Source organism: Platalea leucorodia (genome assembly GCF_965183815.1).
Source record: "Platalea leucorodia genome assembly, chromosome: Z".
NCBI lineage: Eukaryota > Metazoa > Chordata > Aves > Pelecaniformes > Threskiornithidae > Platalea > Platalea leucorodia.
Window position 1 is genome coordinate 41,936,528 of NC_138858.1, and position 13,319 is coordinate 41,949,846.

The 13,319-nt window shown below is 39.7% G+C and overlaps 1 protein-coding gene across 2 annotated transcripts in view; it reads right to left on the bottom strand.

The window, feature by feature from the left end:
• Window positions 1-13,319, bottom strand: part of PRUNE2 (prune homolog 2 with BCH domain) — a gene marked incomplete at both ends in the record, with an annotated part of 141,551 nt that overhangs the window by 36,839 nt on the left and 91,393 nt on the right. For both annotated transcript variants that reach the window (XM_082337584.1, XM_082337583.1), the window contains one exon: window positions 12,304-13,138. In XM_082337584.1, the coding sequence (XP_082193710.1) occupies window positions 12,304-13,138 (835 nt within the window). The remainder of the gene's footprint in view (window positions 1-12,303; window positions 13,139-13,319) is intronic.

Here is a 13,319-nt window from a genome sequence, read left to right on the forward strand (position 1 = left end):
TTCAATACTTAAATGTTGTGAATTTGTTCATTTTCTCTTTTCTTCTCACTTCTGCATCACTGTACTGCCAAATTTCCATCTTTCCTTCTTTTCCATGTTAATGTAACTATGATTTCACAACTTAAGATGTTCAATGTTATTATAATTTAGATTCATATCTTACCTACTGCAGCAAACCTACAAATAACTAACAAACAGCTACATTTTCCCTATCTTGGCTATGACTGAGCTAAAGAAAAGGCTCTAAAAAGACCTTGGTGTTAAACTTCAGTCTCTCTTAAAGCTGCCATTGTCAGAGACGTAATAGATAGCAGGGGAATGTAAGTGACAATGCAGAACATTGTGGGAATTTTAACCCGCAGATTAAAATGGAAATACCCTAACGGGTGTAAATTGGTAACTGAAAAGTTCCCATCCATACTGGGTGATTTGCAACTTGGGAACAATACAGGAAAAGCCCAACCACAAGCCAGAGGAGACACCTAATGAAGCCACATAAGCCCTACTGAAGCAGTAAAACTGGCACCAAACAAGGCAGTCCTGCAGCCTGCTTGCACTGGCAGGAGGTTTTCAGGGCAGGAAAGACTGTCAGACCCTGCAGTAGGCAGGTCTAAAAAGGCATGTGCAAAGGCAGACAGGAGACACAGAAAGACACCAGTTATCTTCAGAAGCAGAACTCTGTCACTGAGCTGGAAGGGCCACAGAAGCAGTAGGAATATAAAAAACAACATAAGTGTGGGAGAGAGGAGAATGTCAGACATAGCAAGAATGCTGGGAAAGAGCCAGAGCGACAGGAAATGCCAGACTGAAAAAGTAATGTAATGTTCAGGAACGAGGTGAGAAAACGGGGCTCCTCCTTCCCCCACATGGCACTCCTCACACATCATAGCTTTGGAAATACAAGGGCAAGGTTAGCTATATGCTCTACTGCTTTAGACAAGCAGGCAAAGGTGTATCCTGCTGGGCTGCTGTCCATCAGACAGCTCTTTAGAGTTTGCTGCCAGTGTTTTCTGCTAAGGAGAGTGATCTTGTTCTTGTAGGACACAGCCAGGTTTCATCTGGTAGCCTGAAATAAGGAAGCCTGATGTGCTACTGTCTATTTTTCACAGCTGCAACGGCTATAGAGAAGACCACAATCTACAGAATATACTAAGAACTACTTAGAAATATCTGAACAAGTTAATTCATAAAATCCCGTAACAGCTAAGCCATTTCCTTCAATGTCCCAAGGAAAAACAAGTAGATAAACAAAGAAGTTTGTCGAGCAACGGGACTGCCACTCCCATCTTCCCCTCTGCCTTGCTCTCTCTTGTTGCAGTAGCACCATGTTTTTCTGGATATTTGTACAGGGTCTGATCGGAAGTGTCTCCAGTCCTGAGGACACTACAGTGATAAAAACAGCTTTATCAATATTCACAGGTGCTGACAAAATCGTATTCTCACCTATACGTTATTTCTTGGCAAGTTTGAAAGCTGCATCTTTTGCCTGAACAAAGACTGTAGCTTAAAGATTAATTATCTTTTTTCTCTGCCTTTTTCTCCAGATGTATTACAAGTGTTAAATAACGTTGCTCTCCTGTTACTGATGAATACTACAGAGATACCACAAAACAACAATAGACTGCTTGTAGCAGGATCTAAGTTTTTCAAGTAGTGATCTTATGCAAAAGCTAGACTTGTCTCTACACGAATTTTCTGTAATATTGTCCAGATTTATGCAGAGCTAAATAACAGCCAGACTCATCAAAGACAGGAATAAAAAGGCTATTTTAGACCTTAGTACTCCCCTGCCCCACAAGAGATGGCGGTGGAAAGCATGGGTGAGAGTAGCGGGAGGAACACAGCAGCCCTGGAAAAAAAGTGTTTTGGCAGGGTAAGGATTGGTGTGTGTCATTCCCCCTGCCCCAACCCCCACAGTTGCCTTAATGCCTCCTGACAGTGCTGCTAGAGCTGCGTGCATCCTCCCGTTCTCAACACAGCTCAGCTTCCCAAGAGTATTAATAAAGATAAGTCCAGAAATTACATCTCTTCCTGCCCCGCAGCTTACTTAGAATGATTCTGGGTAAATACACCTACCAAGCCTGCATACATTTCCTTTCAGTGTTGCTCTGAGTAGCTAATATTTAAGCATTCTGGACATTTTTAATGCCTTATGGACATCGCTATCATTTGTTTGCTTACCACACTTAAAAGTGAAGAATATTTTCATTCCTTCATCACAGACATAAAAGGAAACAACTGAATGGAGCTAAATCAAGCTCCTATAATTAAATTTAAAGAAAAATACTGCCTGTACAACCAACTTTTGCGGTAATTTTTCAGTCCTCTTACCACTGAGATTATTGCTGCATCCTTGATCGGTTAACCTTCAAAGATTACATATTCTGTTCACTGCAACATTTTAAGAGGACATTGCAAAAAATTCAGAAATCATATGCTTCAGTTGATAACAAAAAACCTGAAAACAATACCATTGTCAAGTAGTCTACAATGAGAGCTATCACAAACAATCGCTATGCCAGTAATTAATCAGTCTTAAAAGCAAGTTATCTGCTGACAATGCCCAACATTCGTTCCTTTTTTTCCCACTATATCCTCAGAGCTAGGCAAACAAGCTGAAAATAATCTAATGTGCCAGGTGACTATGCAGTGAAGTTTTGTTTCCTAATTACAAATACCGTGCCTGCGCTCAGACAAAAGAAATCCTATTGAACTGATGTAAGCTTCTCTCATAAAGAGCTGCGAAAGAATTAAAATACAGCTGCCCGGTTTCCAGTAATGAGGTCCTGGGTGCTTTGCATCATGCTGACAAACATTTCCTCTTTTTCTGTCTAAAGTAACTGCAACAATAGAGCCGTTAATCAGAAAACCTGCATATCAGCCTCTCGGAGTAAAGAGACGCTTACCTTCTAAAGACTTGAAGAGGCCTTTCTACTGGGAAAATAATAAAGATGCTTTACTGCTGCACTTCAGCATCCCTCTTTCTGTAGCAGTTTACTAGGAATACAGATCCTCCACCATTTTCTTGTCACGTGGCTAGTGGTACTGCTAAATAAGGGTGATCACCTGCCTTCAGATAGCCGGCTGTGTGAACCAGCAGCTACCGGGCTTTGGTTAAAGGAGCGCTTAAATGAATGCAGAGCTGTGCTTCAGCCGTGAAAATTATTTTTTTTTTAATATTCCCTGTGGAGCTTTGTCGGAGCATCACCAAACTTTGATGCGGCGAGTCAGCTGGCAGTAGTGAAAAGCTCCCTGCTGTTTCATTTCTGAGCCTGAGGAAAGCTTGTGATGAGAGACTGCATGACAAAAGTTCTTATGGATTCAACCCATCTCAGCCTTCATTTCTGTTTGCATCGATGGTTATAGAGCACATGCATATTCAAACATGCTTTACATAATTCGTTCGGTTTGCAATTCAGCTATGGGAATGCAGATGCAAATTTAAAAAAAAAAAAACAAAAACAACCAACCACCAGTTCAGAAGGCAGGGTGAATTCTGAAAACACAAACTGTAAGAGCACCAAGAAGCAATGCTCATGCCCTGTGCTCTTGACTGTGTTTCTTAGGAGTGTGGTTGAAGGAAGGATATTTCCCCCCATGCAGTGCAGTCCCACAGTCTCCTTTATAAAAGCTTGTTGGGGGTAGGGGCCCTAGAAACTCCAGGATTCTTTCCAAATGCAAAACAGCTTTCAATCGCATTCCTTTGCAATCCTGAGGGGATAAAACAGCAAGGCAACAAGCCCTAGTAGAGCCTAGCCTTCAGCTAGCTTCTCCCTTCACACTGTGCAACTCCTCCTTGAAGACGAGTTACATAAGAACTGGAGATGCTTTCACATCAAATTGCTAGGCCATATGCAATCAAAACCAAACAAAAGCCTAACCTCATTTTCATTTGTCAGTACAGCTCCACACACAGCAGTGTAAATAAAAATTCAGCGGCTCCCACCTTGTTCTTCATGGTATTAGTAATCCTACAGGGAAAGTTCTCATCATCTGCTGCTGATCTCCTGAGAAATCAGTCCCCAGCTGCTATTTTAAAGAACAACAGACCAACACCAAGCATTTAAAAAAAATAAAAAAATCATCACCAGTATGAAAATACATTTCTAAAGAGGACACTGCTGCGGACATGTGACCTTCAATGATGCTGTCAGCTAGCTCTACATAAAATTTCCAATAATGGGGATATTTTTTAGCACTTTTTCAAATGGACAATCTTTAATTCATTTGAAATCAGAAGTCCAGACACCCAGAAGCTGTACCCAGGAAATAGAGCTATAAAGTATTTATGTACCATAGAAGTCATTAGTAGCATGATTATGATGAAGCTATGAAATTAGTAATGTGGCAGAAGCTATGGCCATGATCCTCCATGCCCAGAACAACACAGAATGTCTTTGAGATTTTAGGATGCTCTGCTGGGACCCACTAAGCTCACTGGGACTCACTGTCAAAGTCAGGTCTGCGTCAACAGGGTTAAGTTTCAAAGCTCATTAATGCTTTAGGCTGAAATCTCATGTCATTGATCACATTAATTGGAATAAATTATATAGTGAATTAGCTCAGAAAACTGTGGAGTTTTGAATAGTGGGGGAGTTTTTCATGTGACCACTAATCTGTACTAACATAGTCCAGGTCTTCTTTCTTTAAGAAAGTGGCTCTATCAACCCAATCTCACAATTTAAGTAAAATTTCAGGACCACAAGTGAATAATACTAAGTAGGGTTTTTTCCTTTTAAAATTGTTTTTCAGTCATTGAGGTGTTGTTCCCTTCTTGTTAAAAGGTTTTTATAAAGTACTTGGTATTTAGCATTTAAATATTAATGCTGTTTTTATAAAAATGGGATCATCACCATATTGGCTGCTGCTATTGTTAACAGCTGGCTCTGCAATGGAAAACTGGGTTTTTAGTTTTAATTAATTTTCAACCTCCAGATGGTGATGGAAAATACTGTATCACCCCAAAATTGATAACAAAAAAGATGGTTGTCATGACTTCATAGGCCAAATCAAGTAGAGGGAAAGAAATGGTGTTACTAAAGCCCATGCATGAAGAGTATATGTTACTTCAATCAACAAAAAAGGTTAGCAGTGAGATTCACTGCCATTAAAATAGATTATTACAAAATTACAAAAAAAAAAAGTTTTAATGAATTTACAGCTATGTAATTGGAAAGCTCCCTGCTCTGACTCTGTCCCAGGGATTCTTCTTTTTACACAGAAGCAACATATTCACAAAGGCTAATATATAACATAGAGCTTCTAATACATCATATGTATTACTCTGATTATAATGGTATGATATATAAGAACGTAAAATACATTATTATATAGTTTCCCATCCCAAACTCAGATTAACATTGAAATCTCAAGTTCTGAGCCAGCAATCTTAGAGTTCTTGCTCATGCCGATCTAAACATTTTGTTTAGTTTCAGTTCACTTTTTACTTTTGTTACAAGGCATTAACTTTCATTTACATGGACTTTCCTACAAGCAACCTTCTCAGTTATTGCTCTTTTCCTTACATGTTTGTTTTTAACCTCTAAAGCATGCTCCTTGTGTTTAGTCAATTGTCACACTTTGTGCTGCCAAGTAGGAGACATGAGTTCAATTCCCATTTCAAGTCCATAATCTTGTAGTTCAGCAGGAGCTGGAAGCACCACTGAAGCAGCATGACTGGTCCCCGGAGTGCCTGGAATTGCTTTCCAGCAAATCTGGTCAATTAATAAACAATCTTGACAGGAGTGAAAGATGACAGCCCCACAGGTATGCAAGGAAAAAAGGGAACAGAGGCATCCAAAGGGAAGTAAAGGTTACTTTGCAGAATGTGGCCTCTTAAACTTACAACAGATTTTCAGTCTTTTAGGCTTCCTATATATAGCAGCCTGCTTTGTCCATTACAGCAAGAAGCAACCCTGGGCTCCCTAATTCATTGCCTTATCCTAGCTTTGGGGTGATAGAACAGACTTTTTGAGAAAATACTGGGTGAAACCCGTGGTCCACTGGAGTCAATGAGAATTTTTTCCCTGGTTCCATTCTGTCAGTATTTCAGTTCAGTACTGGACATTGGTATTTGACTTGAATCATTAATGGCTTTGAGATATATGATGTGCATTTGGCTAAATCACAGACATAGCAGAGTAGTCTCAGAACTCTTATTAATCTTGAAATAGTCACAGATTTTTCTTTCATGATATTTAATTCTCTTTATTCACTGTTGGCCACAGGCAATGTGATGAAAACAGGCTGCTCTATTAATAATTTACTGGATTGCTTACAGTACTGGGCAATTTTAAAAGCTAGCAGTACAGCAATGGACACAGAGAGATATTTTGGACAGAGGCAGTGGAAGAACTCTTTTCCAAAAAGTCACTATACAAGTGAGCAGAAAAGACTGATTCCTGCTTCTTTGAGAACATGGTATCAGAAAGATAAATTAAGCTTTCTTTTGTGGAAGCTTTATTCTAGTGGGTTAAATAAATGTTGGCAGTTGCTCAAAGGAAATTGTCTTCCACTCAGTTTTGCCACCAGTTTTCCAAGCTCTCCCCCAAATGTCCCAAACATCAGTGTCCTTATCTCTGCTGCTCTCACTACTTCTTATTTCTCAAGTGAATACATAATTTCATAGTATTTCCCTCAGCTCTTTCTAACTCTTCCTACTAAGGAAAAGGATAATCCTTCCCTACAGCAAAGCTAAGAGCAAGAATGATCTGGTATACACAACCACTAACACACCCTGAGGAGTGTGCTGGTAGGTAAATGCTAGCATAGTCATTTGCAGTGTTCTCCCTCTGATTCCTGACCACTGCATCACCACTGAGCTTCATACAGCTCTGCAAGACAGGACAGCTTCTATCAGGAAGCAAAAGACCTCCAGTCTTCATAAATTTTACTGCTGGCACACATCCAGCCATAGCAGCAGCAAAGTATGTTATCCTGCCTACCCAACATTCGTACAGTGCTCCATGAAGTCTTCATTTTTAAGTGTAGTCACTCTTGGATGGTCACATATGGAAAGCTGTATAAAAAGCTATTTTCTTTCTGGAAAGACTGACATTAATAATGTGCTATCAAATCTTCTTGTACTTTTTTATGAGGCCAAAGAAACCTCTAGGGTTTATTATTTCTGGTGTTCGTATATTACTGAGACAGGTTTATGTCTTTTCTTCAGTGTTTTAATGCTAGCAAGCATCCTCATACTTTTCTTCCTGCTGCTGCTTTTTCTTGCAGAAGCAAAACAGGACAGGAGGGAAGAACTTTACCACCAGTCACAGACTTTCTTAAAACCCACCTGAACAGCCTGCAGAGTTGTTATGCTTGACATTGGGATGAAGGGGACAGTGACCAGCAGACATCAAGATTTTAATCCACTTCTTCATTCACATTTTTGTTTATGCTTTCTGTTTCAAAACTTTAATTACCTCTTCTATAAAACAGTTGATTTTCTTAGACAAAGTGACAGACACTTTCTGGATGAGAGCAGAAAATAATGCAAACCGCATCCTTTACTGATCCTTACTCCACTGCTAAAAGAACCTACTTCAGCACAGTATGCAAGCATGAACTTCATTTTTTTCTAAACAAGAACACGTGAATAAGTTGTGGATTCAGAAATGGGCTTAGAAGGCAGTTACTGAGTAAAGGTCTCCATAAACTTTAGACTACCAATTCAATCCGTTAGTTGGGATGTCCCCATCATCTATTTGAGTACAAATGATGAGTTACTTTACTCTTCAGAGATACTGTGTTTGTGCCATACATAAATATATGAAGGTGAAGTACATACGTAAAAATAAGGAACCTAATTTCTATACCCTGCCAAGGGGCATATGAAACAACAACCAGCAGGCCACAAGGAAAGCTTCCTTGTGGGAAGCAAAAGGTGCACTAGAGAAAGCCCCGGATTCAGGAGCCATTTCTGAAAGCACTACCACAGAGACAGGCGTTACAGGTTCAGAATGCAAACTTAATTGCATAAAGCAAAAGTATTTGACAAAACAAAAAAATGAGCAGAGAATGTAATCCATGCTCAGGGCACAGCTATCCAGCCAGACCTCCAGATTAAGGTTGCTTAATTTTCTGACACCAAGTAGGCTCAATTAAGCATAAGCTAGGAAATAGACTCTTCAGTCAAGGCAAGAGTCATATTTAGTGAAACATCCAAGAATCTACTGAGTCAAAATTATGGCCTTTCAGAAGTACAAGAATTCAGGCAGAAGGACACTTCTGAGAGCTGAGTATCAGTTACTTAGACTTTGGTTCAGTTCTGCCAAAGCCTACTTCAAAGATGTAAATCTTTGGTGGACTCAGAGCTTGAAGACTAGCACCATCAGGCCATCCAGAAACTCCACTGAAATAAGAACAAGAGAAAAGACTTAGTATGTGTGATGACACCAGTGTTTCTGTGCTAACCTCCCACAGGCTGGCAGTTCTGCTCTATCACATTGTTTTAAACTTTGTCGGCCAAGAAGGGCAGTTAATTTCAGATTTACAAGCTGCACACTGAGGTATGTTTTAAGAAGGAACCAGTGTTTTTAAAACTGTCAACAAAATGCATTAGAAAGCATTTCTAATTACACACTTCTACCATGTCAGTTGCTGTTTCTTCAGCTGTTTATGTAAGAGGTTTAATGAAATTGATATATAATCTAGAAATAATTATTCGCGTATGTATTTTATCCTTTCTACCATAATATCTTTTGTGTGTTGCTTTGGTTTCACAGGAATCAAGGCCTCCGTGATCATGCTGTGGGTACGCCTAGGGATATCTGCACGTGTCTCTGCTATCCCCTAAAAAGTCTGAAGTCATTATCTAACTGATGAAAAACGTACGCTCATTACAAGTTTATTGAACATCAGCTACCAAGCACAGAGGAAACGGAGGGGAAAGCAGCACTGTAAAAGCAATCCCTATTAGGTATGATAGCCTCGTACAAGAGCAATATTTTTAATAACATTAATGGTGGGAAAAAACTTCCATTAGATTTCATACCTCATCACCAAAAAACTCTAACAACGAAACATAAACCTGAAGGAAAGTGGATTTTACTGGTTCCATGCTTCCATAAATAATTGTTAATGCAGATGCTGAATAACTTCCTTGCTTTTCTTTACTTCTCTGGGCTTCAGCATCCCTAGTGTTAAGGACAGAAATAGCCACTGCTATCAACTGAAAAGGCATTTGGTACTAAACAAGTATTAAACAAGTATTAAACAACAAGAAAAAAGCCTATAGTGGAAGCTATAGTGACCACATATACATTCTATACTGAGAACTACTGTATCCTTTCCTTGCAGGATGCACCATATTCCATCATGCATTTAAGTTTTCACTGAAAACACTCTGACATTAACATGGTCCAGTTTGGGACCTTAATGTGGGAATCAGTCTAAGACAATATACTAAGCTCTAAGAATAATGAATGTACTACATCTGAAACACCAGTGCAAACTACTATTGTGTACAAGAGTCAAGTTTTTACTTTGGAGACTTAACAGAAGTTCCTAAAGAACAGCAGAGTTCCTCTCAAAGTGGATCTAACAATTCATAGCAATAAGGATGTTAAAAACCCTTATAAATCCATCGCCAGTGTAAGTTCAAAAATCAGATTCTTTTCTTAAGGTTTCTAACAAGGAATCTTATTACTTCAAAGTTATCTCAACTCCATTGTGCTCATTTATAAAAATCATTTAAAATCAGACACCTAGACCAGTTTTGTTTTCCTCTCTAAGAACATCATGGGCACGTAAGCATGGCAAGTCAAACCCTGGGATGCTGCCTGCATGTAATTAATCAGTGTGACTTAAGCAGGGTCAGCATCTGGCTGCTTTTAATTTAAAATGCTTTATGGGAGACCGAGGAATTGACAGCTGATTTGTTCATGTCAGATTTGCAAGCCTGCAAGTAGCCTCTAAACAACTGTCCCTTTTTCCCATCCCATTCACCATTTATTGTGAGCAGAGGTGGTAAGCATTTTTTGATTTAAAGATTTTCAGTAGAAATTACTGGTTTTTAAACCAGCTTTATTCATTGAAATTAGTTGGTTTTGATGAACTCCCAGTGAAACCCTGCAGAGATAATGGAGGAAGATGACGTCCAGGGTGTGGACCAGTGCTAACAACCAAACTGCCTCAAAGTGAAAGGATGTCTAGTTTTCCTAGATCCGCAAATCCCAAGCCGTCCTTCAACACACTGATGTGGATTCAAAACAACTGCTTAGGGATTTTGCTTGGTTTGCTTCTTCCAGGTTTCTCTTTTGTAGAAAATGTCAAAATTTCTACTTTTCCTTCTGGAACAGAAGTTAGAAGCTTGGAAGATTGGGTGCAACAGAAATGTTGTGCCAACCAGTTCTACTTTTCATAGTTTCAAGGTCAAGCACTCAGTATTTGGTTTACTTTAGACCATACAGAACTGGGGAGTGCTCATCTTCTGCTAACCCTTCTGAAGATTTGCCTCTTTCTTGAGGGCAGTAAATGCTAACCCGCATCAATAAAAGCTGTCACTGCCCTACAGAAACAGAGCCTCTTTCATCTCATGTTCTCCTCAGTGCTGTCTGTCTAGTTAGATTGAAGCGATTTCAGCCAGGGCCAGTGTATGAGGACAAAGTATGCTCTGTATACTACTCAAAATCTTGCCTGTCAAGAAAACCTGAAGTCCTATACAGGTGCTTAAGTTTAAGCCTGCAAGTAACATCATCATATTTCAGAGTTTCTGAGACCATGATTTCTGTTCAGGATGAAGCCAGCACTTACCATATATTAAAAACAGCTCAGCTATAACACTGTCTGATCTTGTGGTAATGATACACTCTTTGAAAAATCTGTGAAAATGTTTAGAGGGGACATATTTTAACAAGTCTGGGGGAAGATAAATCACAGCTATTAAACTATTCATTCCTGAAATCCTAATAAATTGTTAACTGTTTGCGGTGGGGAGGGGGTTAGCAAAAAGCTGTGCTTTTATATCATAGATTATTTGTACATGCTGTTATCAGGGTTATACTATCGTACACAGGTATGCCACCTTTAAAGGAAAAAAACCCTACTGCTAAAATTGCAAAATTATTAGTGAAAATTTCAAAAAATAAAGGCTAGAATAAATTGCAAGCCAATTAAGACGTGATGATAGAAGTTGTGAATGTGATGTGTATTCTACACTGAACTGACAACTGCTTGGGAGAAACCTGAAAGTAAGTAAAAAATCAGTCTTGCACTTCACACAAACAACAGGTTTTCACATGTTTCATTCCACGTATGTTCTTTTGGGCAAGTGCTGTTCGAAAGGAATAACAAGTACAAGGCAGTTACACCCCCTAGTTTTATTTGTACGGGGAAGTTTCTTTTACTGTTCACAAGAATTTCACTGTATAAATACCATGCCAGGTTCCTCTTTGTAAAACTGTAGCATGTCAGTTGCAGATGCCCAGGAAAAATGAGGTCAGACTTCCACACTTGCATCTCTGGGGCTACCCTAGAAGTCCACTGTAGCAGTTACAACCTCCTCGTTGTAAGAGATGAGGAATCAACAACTGAAGCACAATCTGCAATAAACTGCAGTAAATGGAGTCATGAGGGTCATCTCTCTCTCCATCTGGTGACACAGCAGAGAGACAGCAGGCAGTAGTAATGCTGTCAGCAGAGAGGCTGCACTTCCACCCACAGGAAGGTGCAAATACACTCAAACTGCCTCAACTGCCAGTCCAGTCCAAACAGACAGAAATGCTGCTCTGACCTGACTACAGCTTGGAAATAACCACAAAGACCATAATTTTCCATCATCCTTCTCTTTCCTCTATAAGCGGCACCTTTTCCTGACCCTGGGCCTTGACTTCCTCCTATCTTCCTTCCCAGCAGTTTTGCATTCGGCAGAGACAGTGCTTCAGTCCCTCTATAATGTCATCACTGGCATTGCATCTGGACTGGCAATACCATCAGTACCTGGCTTTGGCCTGCATTCCCTGGCCACATCTGTTTCAGATTTAAAGATAGATTATGATAGATTAAAGATAGATAAAGATAGATTATGAAGTCTATGGGACTTCATAGAAGGAAGACGGACTTACTGCTGCAGGGAAAGGGCCTTACAAGCTTCCTGCATTGCAAAACAATCCTAATTTGACTCATATCAAGCAACCAAGAACCAAGATTTTCTTTTTACAAAGGGAAGAATATAGTGATACTTAAGTCATGTAAATATAATTAGACTTGAAAGTCCTGCCATCTATTCATAACATCGTACACGTCAATAACATTGATGATAAGTGAACAGAAGAATTGACAGGAAACAGGTTGGTTTTGCCTTACCCTGATTTTTGACTCAGTTCACTTTTACTGTTGAGAAGCACAGTTTCCTCCTTCATTTCTTGTTCTGTTGCTATGTTATTTCCAAGTCTCTGTTGAGAATTTTCTTCCCATGCAGCATCACCACCAACCACCTGCAATGCACGTGTTCCTGTGATGCCCAAACTCTCATCCTTGGTAGTCAGGCTGTCTGAAGGAGAAGAGCCCTCGTGTTCAGAAGATGTCTGAAGGGGAGTTTCTACTTGAAATTCTGCCTGAGTATCAAGAATCAACTCCTGTGCTAAAACAGCTGCCAGTTCTTTGCCAGAATGTCCAGACCCTGATTTTGGCATCTCTGACTCAGCAGAAATTTCTTCAGGTGGTATGTCACTGACTTCATTTTGGCCCAATATAATCCAGCCCTCATCTTGCCCACAGCTTTCCTGTGATCTCCTTTCATCATCATGGAGATTTTGAGGCACAACGGAAGAACTGTTCTCTTCTAAGTGAACAGAGTCCGATTCAGTCCCACAAACAGAGTGATCTTCCCTTTCATTTGTAATGGAGATTGGCTGAAAGGTATTCAAGGAACCTGGTGAAAAGTCTTCATGAGATCGTGTTTGTTCAGCTACATTAGCTTCTTGAAATGCAAAATCACTTTCATTTCCTTCAAGGGTATCCTTCCTTAAAGGTACATTTTCTTCCTCAGTAAGAAGGATGTAATCCATCTCCAGTGAAGTTGGATCTCTGTGCACCTGCATCCTCACATCTTCCTTGCCCTCTGTACTTTTCAGTTCAGGGCTCTCAGAGGAATTTCTCGGCTTATTCTCCCTACAAAGTAGGGAGCCAGTACCAGTTTCTAAAAAGGCAAACAGAAACTCCTTTTAGTTTTTTAATTACTATTTCAGTCACCATGATTTCTTTAAATCAGTACAGTGACATAAAGTTCTTCTCAGTTTGCTCTGCTCTGTTAATGTGTACTTGAATTTTATAACATCATCATCATCATTGTAATTGTTAAAGATTATACATTAACACTG